This window comes from Phalacrocorax aristotelis, chromosome 1, assembly GCF_949628215.1.
Source record: "Phalacrocorax aristotelis chromosome 1, bGulAri2.1, whole genome shotgun sequence".
Lineage (NCBI taxonomy): Eukaryota > Metazoa > Chordata > Aves > Suliformes > Phalacrocoracidae > Phalacrocorax > Phalacrocorax aristotelis.
In genome coordinates, this window is record NC_134276.1 from 31,183,506 (window position 1) to 31,200,994 (window position 17,489).

Below are 17,489 nucleotides of genomic sequence, written 5' to 3' on the forward strand. Positions count from 1 at the left end.
GAAGGGGTTTTTTTTTCTGAGCAAAGACTCTTTCTTGGACTAGTGTTAGTAGTAAAGTGAAATTACTGCTGTAGCAAATTATTTAAATGTATTAATGAAGCCACTGAAAGTAACATAGCAGGCTTGCTAAGAGCATGGTCAAGTGAATGCTGTGTAGACAGGTAACTTTCAGTAATAATAACAAATAGCAAAAATAATATTCGTATGCCTCGCTAATGGGTTTAGAGGAAGTCCTATTCCCTCCTGGCTGCTGCCTATGTTATTTAAATTATATTACTAGTTTCCATTATTTCTACAGTTATTATTACTGCTAGAAATAGAAATTTAACTCGGTTTCTCCTTTTACTTAAGTAAATAAAAACTGCTAAGAGCTGTTCCGTTAGAATTGCGCGTACTTCAGAGACATTAGTTAAGAGACCTCCTTCTGCATGACTGAGCTTGTGGGAGTTTTGCTGTGGACTACAGTTAGGCATGGAACTGACTTCTTAATTTTTTAGGTTTGAAGGACCTCCATAGTGACAAATGGAAATAGGGATCCCACATATTCTTGACTCGTCAGTCCTGCAAATTTGGTGGCTGTAAAACCACTGGTTTCTTATCTTTCTAGTTTTATTCAGCATAAATTAATAATCTACTGCTTCTAGATAGTTCGTTAGCATGAGTGGGAGAGCCTGTGTAATCCTGTGAGCCAGAGATGATTGAGGCAGGTGTAAGTATGGTGCCATAGGATGCCACATCTGCATGGCTTTGGAATCAGAATGTTACCTGACATTGCAGTGTGCGAATACCGGTTTGTAATAAATATTTCATAATAATAACAAATGTGGTAGCACAGGACTTGCTGCAATAAAAGGACACTAGGCAGTGAAGTCAGACACTCAGAAGGTTCCTAACTTGAAGTCTGGCCAATGTAGTCTGTTCTCTGTACCCTACTCAGGATAGTTCCATTAAGTTTCTATCATCACATATTTACACCCCCTTTCCCATCATCACTCTGTCATCCTGGGTTTAGCTGGTGAACACCAGAGCTGTAGCATCTGCTCCATCATGCCTATCTTTCTAACCTCCTTTCATCCCCTTCTTCCCCTCTTGTGCTGGTACAGCTCTTTGTAAGACTGAGGGGAGAACTGGACTGGAAACCAGCGTGACCTTTTTTCCTCGCCAGGCTATTTTTTGTTAACCTGGGTTTGTTCCCTGACCTGGCTCACCATGTGGCCCTCCCAACAGCTTGTACCACTCCAACAGAGGCTGTAGCAATGTGAATAGATGTGGAGCAGGGTGGCACTGTCACGGAACAAAGTGTTTATCAAACTGTGGCCTCAGGGACCAGATAGCTATATGGTGTTTTATTTTATCCCCTGTGTTTGCTGAGAGGCCACATAGGCTTTTTGATTTTCACTGAATGGGCATTCTAGCATTCAATTAAAAATAGAATTGTAAATTTCTTTGAGTGCTTCCAGAGAACTACACCACAGCACTTGAGTGGAGCATCACTGTGCATGCCTTTGGTTTCATAACAGTATTGGACAACTATGCAATATTATTATCCTCATTCTGTAGAGGTGATCAGATTAAGGGCAGAGCTGCCTACTTATTTTCCATGTCTGATCTTCAGGATGCTTGCCATCTCCAAAAATAAAGACATTTGTGGCAATGGTGGGCATTACTGCACTGTTTCTTGTGTTCAGGTGAAGTTTCAGCCAATATCCACCTTCATTCCAGGTAATGCAACAAGCAGGCAACAGCAAGGCTTATGATGAGTAAATTCTTGAGTTTTTGGAATAATTTTGTTACCAAGCAGAGATGGCGTTCATTCACCCTAACCATAAAACTGTCCTCTCTTCTGTTAATCTTTCGTCTCATTTGTGATGTACCTTCCAAAATCTGCAACCTGTTGAGGATTTGCAGAGAAGTTACTTGTTGTGTGGCCCTGATTCCTTCTGCATATCAAATGAAATGTGAGTCATGTGAGGGGACTGCATGGGGGAGGACGGACTGGACTTCTACAGGTGATCATCACACAAGGGGGCTTCTGTCCCCTGGTGTGAGTATGTGACTCTGTAATTGCAACAACTTTCTCAAATATGGCAGGAGGGACTGAGTGTCTTTTCCATTATGTAGAGACTGAATTAGGCAAAATTACGAAGAAAGTATGCTAACTCAGGTCCCAGATATATGGGTCTGAAGCACACTGGGGTGAATGGAAGATGAAGGTCTTTTTTTCCATTCAAGAAGTTCTCACCCAATATGAGTTATTGAAATGTTTAGATTCTGATCAGTATGTCAATGAAGGTTAGGAACTAAGACAAGATGGATGCCTGATACTTGAAGGGAAGGAAATTTTTTCACTTATTTATTTTCGAAGACCAAATGGCTTGTCCAGAAGAACATATGTGAAGAGTGCATGGACGGGCTCCTGTGCTCTCTCCCATTCTTGCCCTTGTGGGCAGGAGGAAGCATTTGTTACTGAGCTGCTTAACGAAGTCACTTCACAGTGGGGTGGGCAGTGGGTAGAGTGATGTTGTGATCTGCATTTTGCCTTCATCATGCTTACGAGCTCAGCTGCACTGTAATCTTTTGAGAAAGTATATGGTTAAGAGCAAAGAAATTGGGGAGGGTGCCTATAAACAGAGCTAGATCTCATACTGTATTTTATAGTTGTATTAAAGAGCTCGAGTTGCACTGTTCTTTTTTAGTGTACTCCCTTTAGAAGCAGATAAGAAGACTGATAAGCTATAAGCTTTGCTGTCAAATGATCTAGGCTTCATTCCTGACACAGCCACTGATTTTTTTATGTGGCCTTGTGTAAGTCTTCTAATCTTCCGTTCTTCAGCTTCTCCCTTTGGAGAAGGGGCAGAGTATTTTTTTTGGAAGTGTGTGTTCCATCTTGGTTAAATATTTGCAGAGTTGGAGGCCTCTGAGGGAAGACATGCCCTGAATATGAAGGGATGTTCTGTTACCTTTGACAGCCTACTGAATACCCTAATACTCATGTCTTGTAAACCTCGTCCACCTCTGGATTCAACTTGCTGCTTTAGTCTGTGATATATATTTTTTTCTGACTTGAACAGAAACAGCCAGACATTTAGAAAACGGTGCTTTAAAATTGCCTTTTGGTGTTTCTGTCACTTACCTAAAATAAAATCAGTGCCATTTTTTTTCTGCCAAACAAACATGGAATTATATTCCCTGAAAGTATTTTTGTAAAAGTAGGGCTCATAAAATGCGCTGGAGACTCCAGCTCTGGTGGCTGAAACATCTTGTTCGTACTGATGGCAACAGCAGGCTTTGGAAACAGCCGTTCCTGCTACAGCACTGTCGGGGCGTTCCCCGTGTGACCAGGAGAGACAACCTTTGAGGCCTGGCGTCAGTCCAGTGAGATACAGCTGTTTCTTTCCTCAGTGTCATAAGCTCCGCACAAGAGCACTCGTGAAATAACATCATCACAGCTAAATGTTTCAGAAGTCGGCTGGTCCCCTGTTACAAGTTCAGGAGTGTCCACAATGCACTTCTGAAGTTATAAAAACATATGTTGAATAACCACTAGATGGAAAAAGTTTTCCTAGAAAGTAGGAAAGAAAGGGGCTCATTGAGCCCTGTCCCTTGCTGCCAGACAGCAGTGTCAAAAATTTATGAACAGATGCTCTGTATTGTGCCTGGTAGAGTAGGTCATTTCAAAATCTCAAAGCTCCAATGGTTGGAAACCTTTACATTTTCAGCTTATGTTTATTCATCAGCAGTTTACAGCCTTTTGCTTCTGCATAAATAAAGTGTTATTGTTACTTGAGCTGAAATAACCTCTTCGGCCTCTCTGTTTTTTCATTCTAAACTTACTAAGGCAAGCACTTTTAGCCTCCTAGACATGCTGGTCTTCCTGTTTTTCTGGCCAGCCTAGGGTCCTTCTCTGCACCCGCTCTGATCTTTGATATTATTTGACTGCAGGTGTTCAGGATTGTGTACAATGTTCCATATGAAGTTCCATCAAAATTTGTACAAAGGCATGAATATGAATACCTTTGTATTTCAACTGGCAATTATTTTCTTAATTCATCACAGATTTGTGTCTGTCTTTCTCCTGTCTGTAAAATACGAGCATAGTCACCAGTTGTCTGTCTCTGTAATTTCTCATGGTAAATCCTCAGTTTGAAGCAGATATTCATAGCATCACAGAATGGTTTGGGTTGGAAGGGACCTTCAGAAGTCATCTAGTCCACACACACCCCTGCAGTGAGCAGGGACATCTTCAACTAGATCAGGTTGCTCAGAGCCCCGTCCAACCTGGCCTTGAATGTTTCCAGGGATGGGGCATCTGCAAACTGTGTCTCTTCTCCCATTCAGCATTATCTGATACTCCTACTCTTAATTTTTATCCCATTTTTATGATCTCGGTCCTTGAAGCAATGCAGTTTCTCAGGTAATGATATTCCAGTCCTCTTCTGTCTTGATAATATCTTCCTGTTTTGAGTCACCACAATTTTTGGGTAGGGTCTTAATTCCTGTGCCTCTCTAAATATCCCATCCCCAAATTTGTCTTAGCTTCTCAGACAATCAGTCTCCCTTTACGTGACAATTTTCCTTCAACTAGTTTATTTTCTACTATATTCAATCTAGTATATTTCCGTGTTAGATGCATGGGTTCTACTGTGTTCTCTCTGTCTAAAAATATATTCATAAGGCATTGTGGTATGAGCTACCTTTGGTAAGCCTGTCTTGCATTCTTTTCAGTTCTCATTCATCTTTGTATTTCAGTTATTTTTAGACTGGTTTCTTGAGAAAATGAAGTTTATTTGATCACGTTGTCCATCTCTCATCCTACTTCTTTTCCCACGGTAACTTGAATTTACTGGCCCATTTCAAACAACCTTGACAGAGGGCTAGATGCCTGGAAAATACCAAGTTCTAAACAGTGGACTGAAAATAAGTGATGAAAAGAATAGGGGATTTAAACCAAATTAGTGCCTCTTCCAAAGAGAAGACCTTCCAAGTAAACTTAGAGAGCTGAAACGAGGAGGACAGGGCAGAAATACCCAGCTGCATTAAGATATTTAGCAAGAGCTTGTGCTTCCTTTGGTGCTGGAGAATCCAGTCATGAGGAGCAAAGCTGGAGGAGAGGGGTCCCTGTTTTGCTGTGTGCCTTATGGAATAGCCAGCCATGAGACAAAGGAGTACCACTTCCAAATCTCAGCAAACCCCTGTTTGCTTCTACCTGTAATTGTGAATAGCACATGCCCCCTAGGAGTTTCCTGTATGGAGAAGCAAAAAGGACCATAACCTCCAGCTGCCAGTATGTATTTTCTGAAGTGATGCATCATCTTTTTCCAGATGCTGATGGGTTAAAAACTGTGTCCTGAAGAGGGGTAAATCCAAAAACATTCTTCAATGCACATCTGGGGCTCTTCCCCTTTTCCTGTCTGCATCCCTCTGCTTGCATACGGTGGATGCTTTGCTTTGTCTGTAAGACTGATAAATGAAGTGAAGCAGAGACTTGGCTCTGTTCAGCAGAGGGATGAACATAAGTCTCTTGAGTCCTTCCTGCCCTAGTATTGGTGATTTCGCTGTTGCAATTAGGACACTGGTAGGGTATAAAGTGAAGAGAAATGGTATTTTATTACTGAGCAGTGCTGTGGTGACTTGGTGATGAGACTGGAACTAGGCTGGAAAAGTGCTAGCCTGGCTGTTGAAGTTTTATGGCAAAAATTAGTGATTATTTAAATATAGACACCATACTCTAGACAGCTGTGTAAGTTACTTTTTTTGTGAGGAAAACGTGTTTATAATTTATAGTCAATATTTCTGTTATAGATGTGGACTTTTATTTTTTTTTTAAGTCTCAGAATTTCTAGCTCACAAGTACTTCAATTTAAAAATCAAATTATCTCCCCCTTTGCTTTTCCTTGTATGGAGAGTTCTAAAAGGGGAAGATGAAGGGATGGCTTCAGCAATCTAAATAAATCTACCCCACCTTGGATGCAAATACTTCTTTTCAGAAATGCAATGTGCCCGTTAAGCTCCTGCTCTCTCTCTTCCATCTTCATGTCCTCGTGCCATGTCTTCACAGATAATAAAAGCATGCAGAATCAGAACATTCTCAAAGTGTGTTGGGAATTATTAATCTTATAATTGCAGCACGTGTGGGATTACAGGGTGCTTGGTGCTTCCTAGCAGAATTTAAACAAATTTATTGTATAATACTGGCATCATGGTCTTTTCCAGTGTTTGTATGTAGCTGAATGTGCCCAAATGAGTTAGTTGTTAGTACACCCAGTCTTCAGTCTTGCACGTTGTCAGGTTGAGGTGTGACTTTGCTCAGTTGCTTGTTGGGTGGTGCTGCCAAAGCCTGCAGTTGGGAGCTCCATGGCAGCAGGACTCCACAGTTGAGAGCTCAGCCAAGGAGTGAAGGTTATGTAGCCAAAACTGCAGAAATAAAAATGATTTTGAGCTGAACCGTGAGGAGCTTGAAAATGGAAATCTGAAAGTGGTTGGACATTAAAATATTCCTGTAAAACAGATCTAGCAAGAAATGAGAAGCTATATACAAACTCACCTACTCTGGAGACTATAAAGGAACTTTTTGTTTAAATAAAACATTTAAAAGTATTTCCTGCACATCATAGAAACTGTTCTTGTAAAGATAATCAGCAAAAATATTTTGAAATGTTTTTAATAAGATGTTAGGATGGAGTCTGTATAGATTTCTTCTACCTTTTATTTCTTAAAAATATTCCTCTATGGTTTGAATTTTGTACTTGGCTGTTCTATATGGTTGCTATTTATAGTTGTAATAGAATGTATATCTAATCTGGGTATTAATTCCATAGGATATTTGGGGATTAGTAACACATGGATGTATGGCACAAATGGAGTCATACTTTGCAATGGACTCTGTAGCATGACAGTAGTAACAATGAAGCATGTGAGGAGTGGGTTCTCTGGGACTGCTAGGTTTTCTTCTTTATACTGTGCTCATTTAATTCTTTACTTTAAAACCTCTTATAAAAAGCTTATTTAAAATTGTAAAAGTTGAAGAAGAATAAGGAGATTGAAGTGGTTTGTGTATATATTTATGTTTTCATAACTAATCTTGCAAATGTGTGTGTGGAGGGATGGTGATGGTTTCTTGTGGAAAGGTGAAAGTTTGAGATTACTTTTGCTTTTTTGTTTTTTTTAACCTCTTTTTTGTTATTGTACAAACTGGAATGCAGTCCCCAATGATGCTGTACTCTCCCTTGAAAGAGGTAATGCCTTAATCAGAGCATATCCCTATCTGTCCCATCTGCCCATTGACTTCAGCAGATATTTGGATCGGACCCTTGGCAAAAATCCATGGGAATTCACAACTTAATGCTATGTAAGATCAGAAACTAAGCTACTTGGTTTCTTTCATGTATAAATACAGTGATGTGGTATTTGCCTTTCTAATCATACAGAGGAAGAATGCTTTAAATTAAACAAACCAACCCATTTTCATTAAAATCACAGAATGGTAGGGGTTGGAAGGGACCTCTGGAGATCATCTTGTCCAACCCCCAAAATGCTCAGTCTTTCTTTTAAATGTCATGAAAACATATGTGCCTGTATTTGGGCCTGATCCTCTGTTCCTTAGGCAACATTCAGGAAATGCTTTACACAAGTGAGATCTGACCCACAGATTCTTGAAGTCTGTGAGACTTAGGGGGTAGCTTCAACTGCTTCTTCTCAAGAAGCTTTAGGCTGAAAAAGAAAAGCAGCTGAAGAAGGAGGAGCAATGGTGGAGAAGCTGGGACCTTACTTTGCAATGCTCTAAACAAAGGACGCTTTTGGTATGCAGGCATCTACAGTTAGTTATCTGCATCGCAATGAAACTGGTGAGGTTTGCCAGAAACCCCTATCAGAAATCTAGTGGACCCTGCCAAAAACGCAGCGTCCAAAAAATGTTGGACATAGGCGTAGACTTGTTGAAGCGCTGACCTGTAGGTCAGGGGCTTTCGGAAGCATCCAGATCCTGCACAGGTGCTGAGCAGTTGCTTTCCATGTGCTAATGGTGGCTTGTGAATCCTGGATGAACTTGCAATAGCTGTACGTGAGAAGTTTTACTGCTCTGCTGAGTAGCTGAAGCAAAGTATAGTGCCTGAGGCATAACCCTTTCTTGTTCCTAATGTCTTCGTGTGCTTTTATTGCAGTTTCATATAAACCGTAAAAGCTATTTTTGTTTCTCGTTTGATTTAAGGTTGTCCTCTTCTATCCTGAAGGAAGAAATCCAGGTGAAGAAAAACCATGCCTTTGTTTAGTAAATCGCACAAAAATCCTGCTGAGATTGTGAAAATTCTGAAAGAAAACATGGCCATATTGGAAAAACAAGAAAAAAAGACAGACAAGGTATGAGGTAATTTTGTAGAAGACCAAAGGTTTTTATTCTGGGGAAACAGTAGAACAAAGGGAATAAAATTGTGCTTGCTCACTGCCCTGGTTCTGCAAGCACTTGCACGTGTAAGTAGCTTTGTGTTTAAACAGTCCTGCTGAAATCAGGGGGCTTTGCATAAGTGAAGTACAACAGATCTGGCGGTCAAAAAGAAAATGTTGAGATCCAGGACCCTCAGCCAAAATGAAGGGTGATCTACTACTTCAAATAGTAATGCATCTAACAAAACAGCTTGGAAGGCTATTTGAAAACTATTATAGCATTAATTTTTTTTTAGCCAGATCACATTAAGTGGCAGTCTCATTTGTTTAGGTATCCACAGAGAAAAACTTACTTCTGATGAACATTGCTCACATAAACCAGCAAACCTCTATGTATTCAGATGTATATAAAAGAGATCTCACTTGATCAATCCTTTCTAGTCTTCTGTGTGCTAGTGCTTCCTAAATGAGCTGTGCAACTCATATTCTAATTATAGTGCTAGTTTTTTGCTGATACTATTGCTCTTCTCTAACTCTATGACACAGACCTGAGTTACTTTTGCCACTCTTCCAGTGACCCATTGAGAAGATGCACCCCAGCATACAAAACGCTCCCAGTTAGGGATTTGTGCTTACATAAAATCAAATAAATGTTTTTTGCATCTGAGACTCTGGCCCTCTATATTATTACTCTAGTAAGTATATGATTTTAATTAACAGCAAACTAATTTTAGGTTAAAACCAAATGTCAGTGGAAGCAGAAATAGCTGATAACTAACATTAACACAGTTTTCGTGCAGCTAATGGTTGTGTGTGCATCTTGTGCTTACTCCACCTTGTATACTCCCCCGCCTGTATTAGAACGAATCCACCCCAAAAGGTAAGCACAGAGCCGTTCATGCCCTTAGTGAAATCCTCTTGTAAATTTTCAGTTCAAAACAAGTAGCTCAGAGTGTGTTAATTATGTAAAATCAGTCACACAGATTTCAGGGAGGCTTCTGGTATTTGATGTCTCATGCTGAAATACCTTTGGTTAACTGAAAAGCACCGAGAGAATTTGACCCTGAACTAAAACTTGAAATAAGTAACTAAATAAACCAACAGAGTCTGCTCTCCCCTGCTGAATTCATCCTTCAGAGCCTGATTAAAGAAGACATTCAAAGCAGAAGCTCTAGACTCGGGTTTATTTTCTATTTGCTTTGCAGCGTGACTCCTCTGGGTTGTGGTTTTGAGGATTTTTGGCTTTGAGCTGGTCTGTTTATTTGGGTGTCAGTGACAAAGGAGGAAAAATTCAAACTTCTTGGAAAATCAAGGACTCAATGTAAATTTCTTCATAAAAGTCAGAACAGCTGGTGTGTGTTTTCCTCACAAAGCAAAAGATACGGGAGTGTTTCCCCGACATATTAGGATGGAAACAGCTCATGAATTTAATGACGATGCTTATTTTGCAGGAGGAGGTTGTTTTTCAGTATTTTCTGCCATACTTTATCACTATGGGATGGAGGCTGTTCCTGGGGTGAATGTGGGTAATCAGGGAAGAGGAGGGAGGGGGAAGAAGGGAGTTGCTTCAGCAACAAGGCAGAAAGTGAAGAAAGCAGCCTTTTTTTGGATGGTATTTACACATATGCTTTAGGTGGCTTGTTGACTCAGGACTTTACGCTGCGATGTAGAGGAAGCACATAGGGCCTTTATCCTTTCAGAAGAGAAGATGTGAGACTACTCGATAATGCTACCTTTCATCTAAAAATGATGATGTGCACTGAGCTGTCCTGAAATAAATACCTATTAAAGAAAATAGCCGGATTCATTCTCCTGAGTTTAGGGAAATAAATCAGAAGGAATATCTTCAGTACTGTGACAATGATAAACTTCAAAAAATGGCAGAAAAAATAACTCTTGTGAAAACAGTCACCCCATCACATCTCTTACTATCCGTACAGGTTTGTGGGCTTAGTAGAACCATTTTTAAGTGTTGTTTGCATTTTGAATTGGAGAAGAAAAGATGATGGGGAGACTTTCAATGGCACACAGGTTTTCAAAACTTACGTAATACTAATGAATAACATGGTGTCTTTTCATGAGTATGATTAGAGAAATTTAACTGAAGACAAAAGCAAAGAAAAATAAATCACAGTGCTGTACTTTGTGCTCTTCAAAACCTGGCAAGGTTTTTAAATTTACCTCCAATCTGATTTCCAAAGGGTGGTGAAGTGTGTCAGACTTTCATAAAAGGGCCTGGAGGTCTGGCTCCTGCAAGGGCCACAGACACTGGATAGGCCAGAGATGCTTTTGGACCTTGTGGGCCTATGACACAGAAGTTTGGGAATCAGGGCTGTCCGATTTTGCCTCCTTATTCCTTTTGCCTTGCCATAAAACTGAGGTCCCTAGGACTTCTGAGCTTTGACTCCACAGCATCCCTGATTTTGCTTGCATGCAGAATAGCTTCCAACTAGGACTTGCCTCAGATATTTAAACAAGAAGATTTATCCTGTGACAATTGGGCTGTTATTGTAGCACAGCCAGTATGGTATGTGGGCTGAGACAGCTAAAAGCTGCTAATACTGCCGGAATTGGCAGAGAAGTGTGGCAAAGCCTGAATTAACTGCAGGGTCAGCGGAGAACCTCCTCGTTTCCTTCACCAGTTGAGAAATCATAAGTACAAGGTGAAGTGCCCTGGGCAGCTGCGGGGTGCAAGGTCGGGCAGGGAGAGGTTCGATGCTTCTAATACAATTTTGTGCAACTTCCTGCAGGAACCGTCTGTACCTTGGAGGAGCTGTTTTTAGATAATGCAGAAATGATCATTCCTACCAAGCTATGAGGTAGGCAGGTAGAGGGAGCTTTACCAGCAGATCAGTTAAGACTTTCTGAGTAATGGGAAGAAGGGGGAGGACACAACTTGATAGACAGGATGCAGAGAAGCCACTTGTAAGTATAAAAGCAATTATGCATCTTTTCTGAGACACATTTCCATGTGCACGCATAACATACAGAAGTTTGCACTCTTTCTTAATGATGCTTTTTGTTAGTCATACGATATGACTCTATATATATCCTATAGGATAGGACCCAGTCAGACTGAACTCTGTTGGCTGTGCTAGCATTTGTCTTCTTAGATAAGGATTGAATTTGACCCAGTTTTTCTATGTGTCTTTTTTTAAAAGCTATTAATGTGTTTAGTGTTCCCATAATGCTTTTTAAACACTCTTAACTGAAAAATAGGCTAAGTTTGAATGTTTAGTTCTTATTTTTATCTTATGGGTGGGTTTTTTTGTTGTTTGTTTGCTTGCATGGATGTATGTGTGCTTAAAGCTCTCCTATTTTCTCAGCTGCGTTCTGCTGGTTGATAGACCACAGGTTGAGAAGTGCCACCACACATGGCTCCTCTTCCTCTGAAATGCTCTTTCTAATACCTTCTTTTAAATTTTTTTTTTTTAATAACATCTATTTTAAAGAAGGTATTGCAGCACTGGCAAATCAAATGTAACAATTGGAAGATTAAGTAGGGTAAGACAGAGCTGGAGAAGTGGACTAAGGCCTTTTTTATCAAGCGTCCTCCTCTCTTCCAACATATGAAATAAAAAAGGTGTTCTTGTGACACGTACAATTGCTGACATCCTATTCAGGCTTTGATGTGGTGAAGAACAATTAATTATGTTTTTATTACAGAATTCTGTAAATGCTATAAAAAGTTAATCTCAGTCATGTAGAAGCAAACTCTGCTTGGGTTTAATGAGAAATACCCATTCTGGAATTAACTAGAAAAGCTGGGAAGATTTAAATACCTAGGAAATTAAGCCTTCAGAGCTTAGACTTTCTACCTTCTTTCTGGCATGAACTCCTGTAGCGTTTGAATGATACATGTAAATAGGGAGCAAGAGGGGAGAAATCCTGATATGAGGTAGACAGACCTGTGGAACCTGAGGAAGCATGTGACAGGCTGGTGCTACTTCTTAATTTATTACTAATATGCTGCCATGTCTTTTGTTCATGGATTTTCTAAAAGAACATTAATAGAAAGGATGCCTGACCCATCTCACAAAAAAATCGGGGTGACATCCTGACTTCTCAAAGTCTTGTGTCAATCATTGAGTGTGGTCAGCACAAAGCAGCGCAGGTGGCATCCAGTATGTCACCGAAGGGTGTCCTTGAACACATCACCCTCTCGCTGCTAACCAAACACCTTTGGGTGCGGCACCCATGAGTCAGCGCCATGTGCGGTGCCTACAGGTTCGGTTACATTTTCTGAACCCGCTCTGCAACAAAAGCCTGCAAAGTGTCACAGGCTTTTAATTTAGAATAGCAGATGGATCTGGGGTTGGTTGAAACTTCACCTAATCTTTGTGTTTGGCCTAGAAGGGCTGAAAGATTTGCAGTTTCTGGCATAGCTGGTCCAAGAATTAGGTTTGTTGTGGAAGCTGAACCCAAGTGAGTTAGAGCTGGTTCAGGGCGCCGTGCTGAGTGTTTTCCAGACAGGCAGAACCACAGGCTGCAACGCCCTTAGGCAGTGTCAAAAATTTAGAGAAGCTAGTTGTAAAATAACCTGAAGTGTCTAGCTTCTTCCCCTTGGACTTAAATATATTTAACAAGACTGCTTGTTCAGGTAGGTCACTATCTTCTGTTCATCTCCATGTACTGTAACAAATTTGGTACTGCTAAGAAGGGCCAGGAGAGCAACCTTTAAATAAAGCTACTAAAGACTTCAATATTTCCAGTACTAATATTTATACCAATAAATCCTGCTTTTTTACATAGCAACAGTGAAGCCATTATCAGCGCCTGTTCATCTTGCTTGCTCCTGCGCTGATAAAGCTGCTGGGGACCAGTGTGTGAGTTGAGGTGCATGCGGAGGATGTGATGTGCATTTGCATGGAAGAATGGTTGTGTGACTGCTGTGAACACAAATACCTGTGGATGCGATCCTGCAGCTGCCAAAGTCAGTTGCAAAATTGCCTTCGACTTCATTGCTGCACACTGAAACAAAGGGAGTGAGATAAGAAGGGGTTGGCACCCCTTCCTTCTAGCTCTGCATGTCCCGGGGTTTTGTGGAGCGTTTCATATTTCAGCTTCCCTGTTCTGCTAAGGCCTGTTACTGCTCTAGAGATGGCAGAAACCCCAGATACTATCAGGTGTTAGTGACAAGAGTTTAAAACCTGTCTCTTCTGGTTGCTTTTTATTTATTCATTTATTTATTTATTTTTAAGGACCTTACAACCTTTGGTTCTGTCTTAAGTGCAGGTTTAACAGTGGGAAAGGAATTTATGTCCAGGTGGGCCAAACCTGTCTCTTCCATTTAATCATACGGCCTTTTAAAAGGCATTTCCCTGTTGTGTCTGCTTGGCCAAATTTTCTTTGCCAGCTTCCTTGAGTACTAGGCCATAGTACTTTTGCTACATGACAGAGTTCATGCATCCTGATCCAAAATGCCCACAATTTGTTCCTATATATACATCTAGCATGAAATTTTGTCAAGAATAAGTCAGTTGGGATGATGCTAAAGCTACAGAGATGTTGGATTCAGATTCTGCTAATGGTTTTTCTTGGGAGTCCTTACAGTTGCATGTAGAGAGAGTTGCGTTGGCACTATTCTTTTAGGAGAAAAATTGGTTTGAATCACACAGTGCAAATATTTTTAAGCAGGACTCTAAGCTAAAACAAGACAAAGCCAAACCAAAGAGCCTTATGTTTTTGGTTGTAATGTATAGCGTGGAGTACTGGCAGTTCACTGAATCACACATTGGAGTATTTAACATCACACTGGCACGCATCTGTGTGTGTTACTGTCTGCTGCTGTGCAAGATAGCAACAGTTTAGAAATATATTTTTGCCCTGGAAATATGCTAGGTACACAAACAGAAGCTGTATGATCCTATTCACCATATTCTAACGAACAATTGAGGATTTCCAGATTGCTATGCAGATGCCAGATGTCGGGCATCCTGTATTTTTCTTGTATTTTGGTATCTGCATTTTGAAAGGTGGAAAAAGTTCATGCAATCTGTTTTTTCTTCACTGTTATGGTCGGTCATAAATGTTATAAGAATAAGCCCTTCTGACCTGTAACATTTGTACATACATGTGAAACCTCTAACCTGTTGGTGAAACTGAGGTAAAATGGAAACCCTTTGAAAGCTTTGAAAAATTTCAGTTCAGGTGTAGGATCTCAGACTGTTGATTATTCAGGGCCTGATACTTTTCCCCTTATGGTTTTGTAATCTTCCTTGGAGTGGAGTAAACAGGTGCAATGAATCTATTTTGCACACCAGGAGATCCATTTCTCTGTCTCTGTAATAAGCATAATAGATCTGGATTATGAGCATTTAATATTGACACTTTTAAGATAAATGTGAAATTGCTGTAAGTAGCTAAGGAGAGGGGAAGGGCAAGGTTTGTAAGAAGTAGTAATGTTTATTAAGCCAGTTGGAATAGGTAGAAATCTAAGTTGCTGATGTTGGGGACGCTTGGTAAAGGTGTGCTAATAGGGTTTTTCAAAAACTGCATTTATGAAGTTTTGATTTCTGAAGCAGATCCGCTGTGTTTATTTTGCTGTATCACACACAGGCAGTGTTGGAGATAAAACAGCTTAGCCTTTGAGTATGGAAAGTTCCAACTCATGTAATTATGGAAATAAAAATTCAGCTTTCTGCATGAACAACAGATAAGACCTTTGTTTTAGCCTTCCATGCTACTCTTCAAAATCTCTCTGGAAGATTTTAGAAGAACAGAAAAATTCTAAGACTTAGAGGATTTATTTGTAATCCCTTAATGAAAAAAACAAGAAACTCCTTATTGAACTGTCTTGTATAATTGTGGAATATAGAGAAAAATTAACTATTTTGCAGCTTGCTTTCATAATGCTAAAGCACTGCCGTAAGAACATTGTCATGCTCTTTGGCCCTCCTGCAGAGATCAGTCAAAAAAAAAAAAACAAACAAAAAAACAACTCAGAAATTGTCTTCTAGACCTGGCAAATCAAGTTAAACTGAAGAACCCAATATTAGCAGTGTGGGCATGGAAGATCACACAGGAGTACGGAAATATTTCAGTATAGGCATAGTAGTGTTACTCATCCTTTAGTAAAGACTGGACCTTTGCAACAAAATCAGCTGGTCTTCACATGTGTGTTACGCTGTGGAAAGGAGAGTCTTGAAGTCTTTCAGGGAAGATTCCCACCCCCCCCAAGAATTTCAGGGAGTAATGTCTTCATAAACTCCTTTCTTTGTGTTGTGATCCCATTATGACAGCAACAACAAGACTTTGATCTATGTGGAAAACAAGCTTGACCGATTATCTTCAACTCATAGAGTTTCCAGCTCTCATTGTTGAAGCTGTTGGTAGGTTTGGAGAGACACATTAATGCTGATAAATTCCCAACTTTGTAAGCAGGGGTGATGGAGCATGTCTACAATTTAACTTGGAGAAGTTATATGAGCTTATCTATGCTGTCACTTCTCAAGCTCCAAGGCTGTTGTATATCATCTAGTCCAGTAGGGTTAGCAAAGTAATCCAAGAATGGTTAGACTTCAACTTTTACACAAAATGTTATATTTCAAACTGGTCCCAGAAACCTCTTGTGGGTTGCTGGTCACTATAAATTATCCTCTGTGGATAGTTTTTTTTCTTATTGGGAATAACTTGTTAGTCTTGTGTTGTGCCAGAGGAGAGAAGAAATGGCCATCACTGAAAAAATTGCCTTCGTTGCACAGGTTGGTATGGGTTGTAGTCTCCTCCAGTCCTCTTATACAGCTGTTGCAAATCAACCTTGTAGCTCATTTGTGACTTAGCCATGTACCCACCCTGAATTTTAGTGTTCTCTGGTGGAACTGGATCCTCCCAAGTTTGGACAGTGTGAACTGAGATGCCTGTAGACCAGAAACCTGTGAGTTGCTTTAGGAGGTCAAGATCCTGACTTCTGTGCAGTGCCAGCAATACAAACGTCAATTTGATGTGTGTGCTGGGAGCCAGCTTGCATTTCATCTTGTGTTTTGTTGTCCCTGTCTGCAGCTTTAATTTTCCAAAGTTCAGCGTATCCCACTTTTGACATTTGTATGTAATATATATATACTGTTCTGTTTAGGGTTCTGTGTTCAGTTATCTCCTCTCCCTCCTTTTTCCCTCTGCTTGCACCAGGTTCTCTAAATATAATGGCAGAAATTCAGTCATGATGTGAAGGGCTCATAGCTAGAGGATAGAAGGAAAATCTTCTAGAAAGAAGATTGTATTTAATTGCAAGAATGAGACAAATGGCTTAAAGTGCTTAGATGCTTCATGAAACCTTTTCTTCTGCTCTACAATTTTGGCTGAAATGAGAATTGCAGCACTTTGCTATTGTTGCCGTTGCCACTGATGGAGAATAAACAGTAGTACGGAAGTCATAATAGACTCTGCAGTTTCTACCAAATTTATCTTTTTTTTGTCACTGAAATTCTTTTTGTGCATCATTGTGGGGAAATGTGTCTTGCTATGTTTTTTGTTGGTTTTTGCAAATTTTCCTAAACGGGGTGAGGACCAGTCTGGCTTCTTATGACAAGCTGTTCTGCAACTACGTTTCTGTTGTCCCGTATTTTCCATGTATTCGAGTGAATGTGTCTGTGTGTGTGTGTGTGTGTTTGTTTTGGACAGATCTTGGGTCTTTGGATCTTGGAATGTCTCTTTTTTCTTTTTCTTTTTTTTTTTTTTTTACTCCTCCTTCTCTGACTCTTGAGCAAGTTTCCATCCCAGAAACAGTGATGTGCTTAGGGTATTATTCCAAAATGGCTGTAAGATTAAGTGAAAATGTCAAAGTGGAAGCTAGCAGTGGCTGTTAATTTAAGAATCTGTGTTGGGGATTATGTTTTTCCTCCAGATAGATTATGAAGGATAGGCACAGAAGAGCAGTCTCTAGATTTGCCTGGAAATAGCTTTTGGTGGCAGGTTGAATGTCAAACCACAGACTCTTCAGAGGGCATAAAGCAGAGAAGTTGAACATGAAATGTAAATTGCATGTAGAAAAGCTGAGAAAAGGAACGGATGGGATGGCAGATAACTCGAGAAATACAGCTGTGGTGCCCAGTTGTGCCTGTGAACACCGTGGTGTTCTGTAGTTTCTTTTTCTCCTGTGGCACTTTACTTTT

General features: G+C 40.2%; 1 protein-coding gene across 10 annotated transcripts in view; it reads left to right on the top strand.

The window, feature by feature from the left end:
• The window catches only part of CAB39L (calcium binding protein 39 like), a 66,873-nt gene that overhangs the window by 20,997 nt on the left and 28,387 nt on the right, over positions 1-17,489 (top strand). For 8 of the 10 annotated variants that reach the window (XM_075086667.1, XM_075086684.1, XM_075086701.1 and 5 more), the window contains one exon: positions 8,207-8,355. In XM_075086667.1, the coding sequence (XP_074942768.1) occupies positions 8,254-8,355 (102 nt within the window). In that variant the 5' untranslated portion in view covers positions 8,207-8,253. Of the gene's footprint in view, positions 1-8,206; positions 8,363-17,489 lie in introns of all 10 variants that reach the window. The other 2 variants (XM_075086725.1, XM_075086735.1) reach the window with 1 other exon arrangement.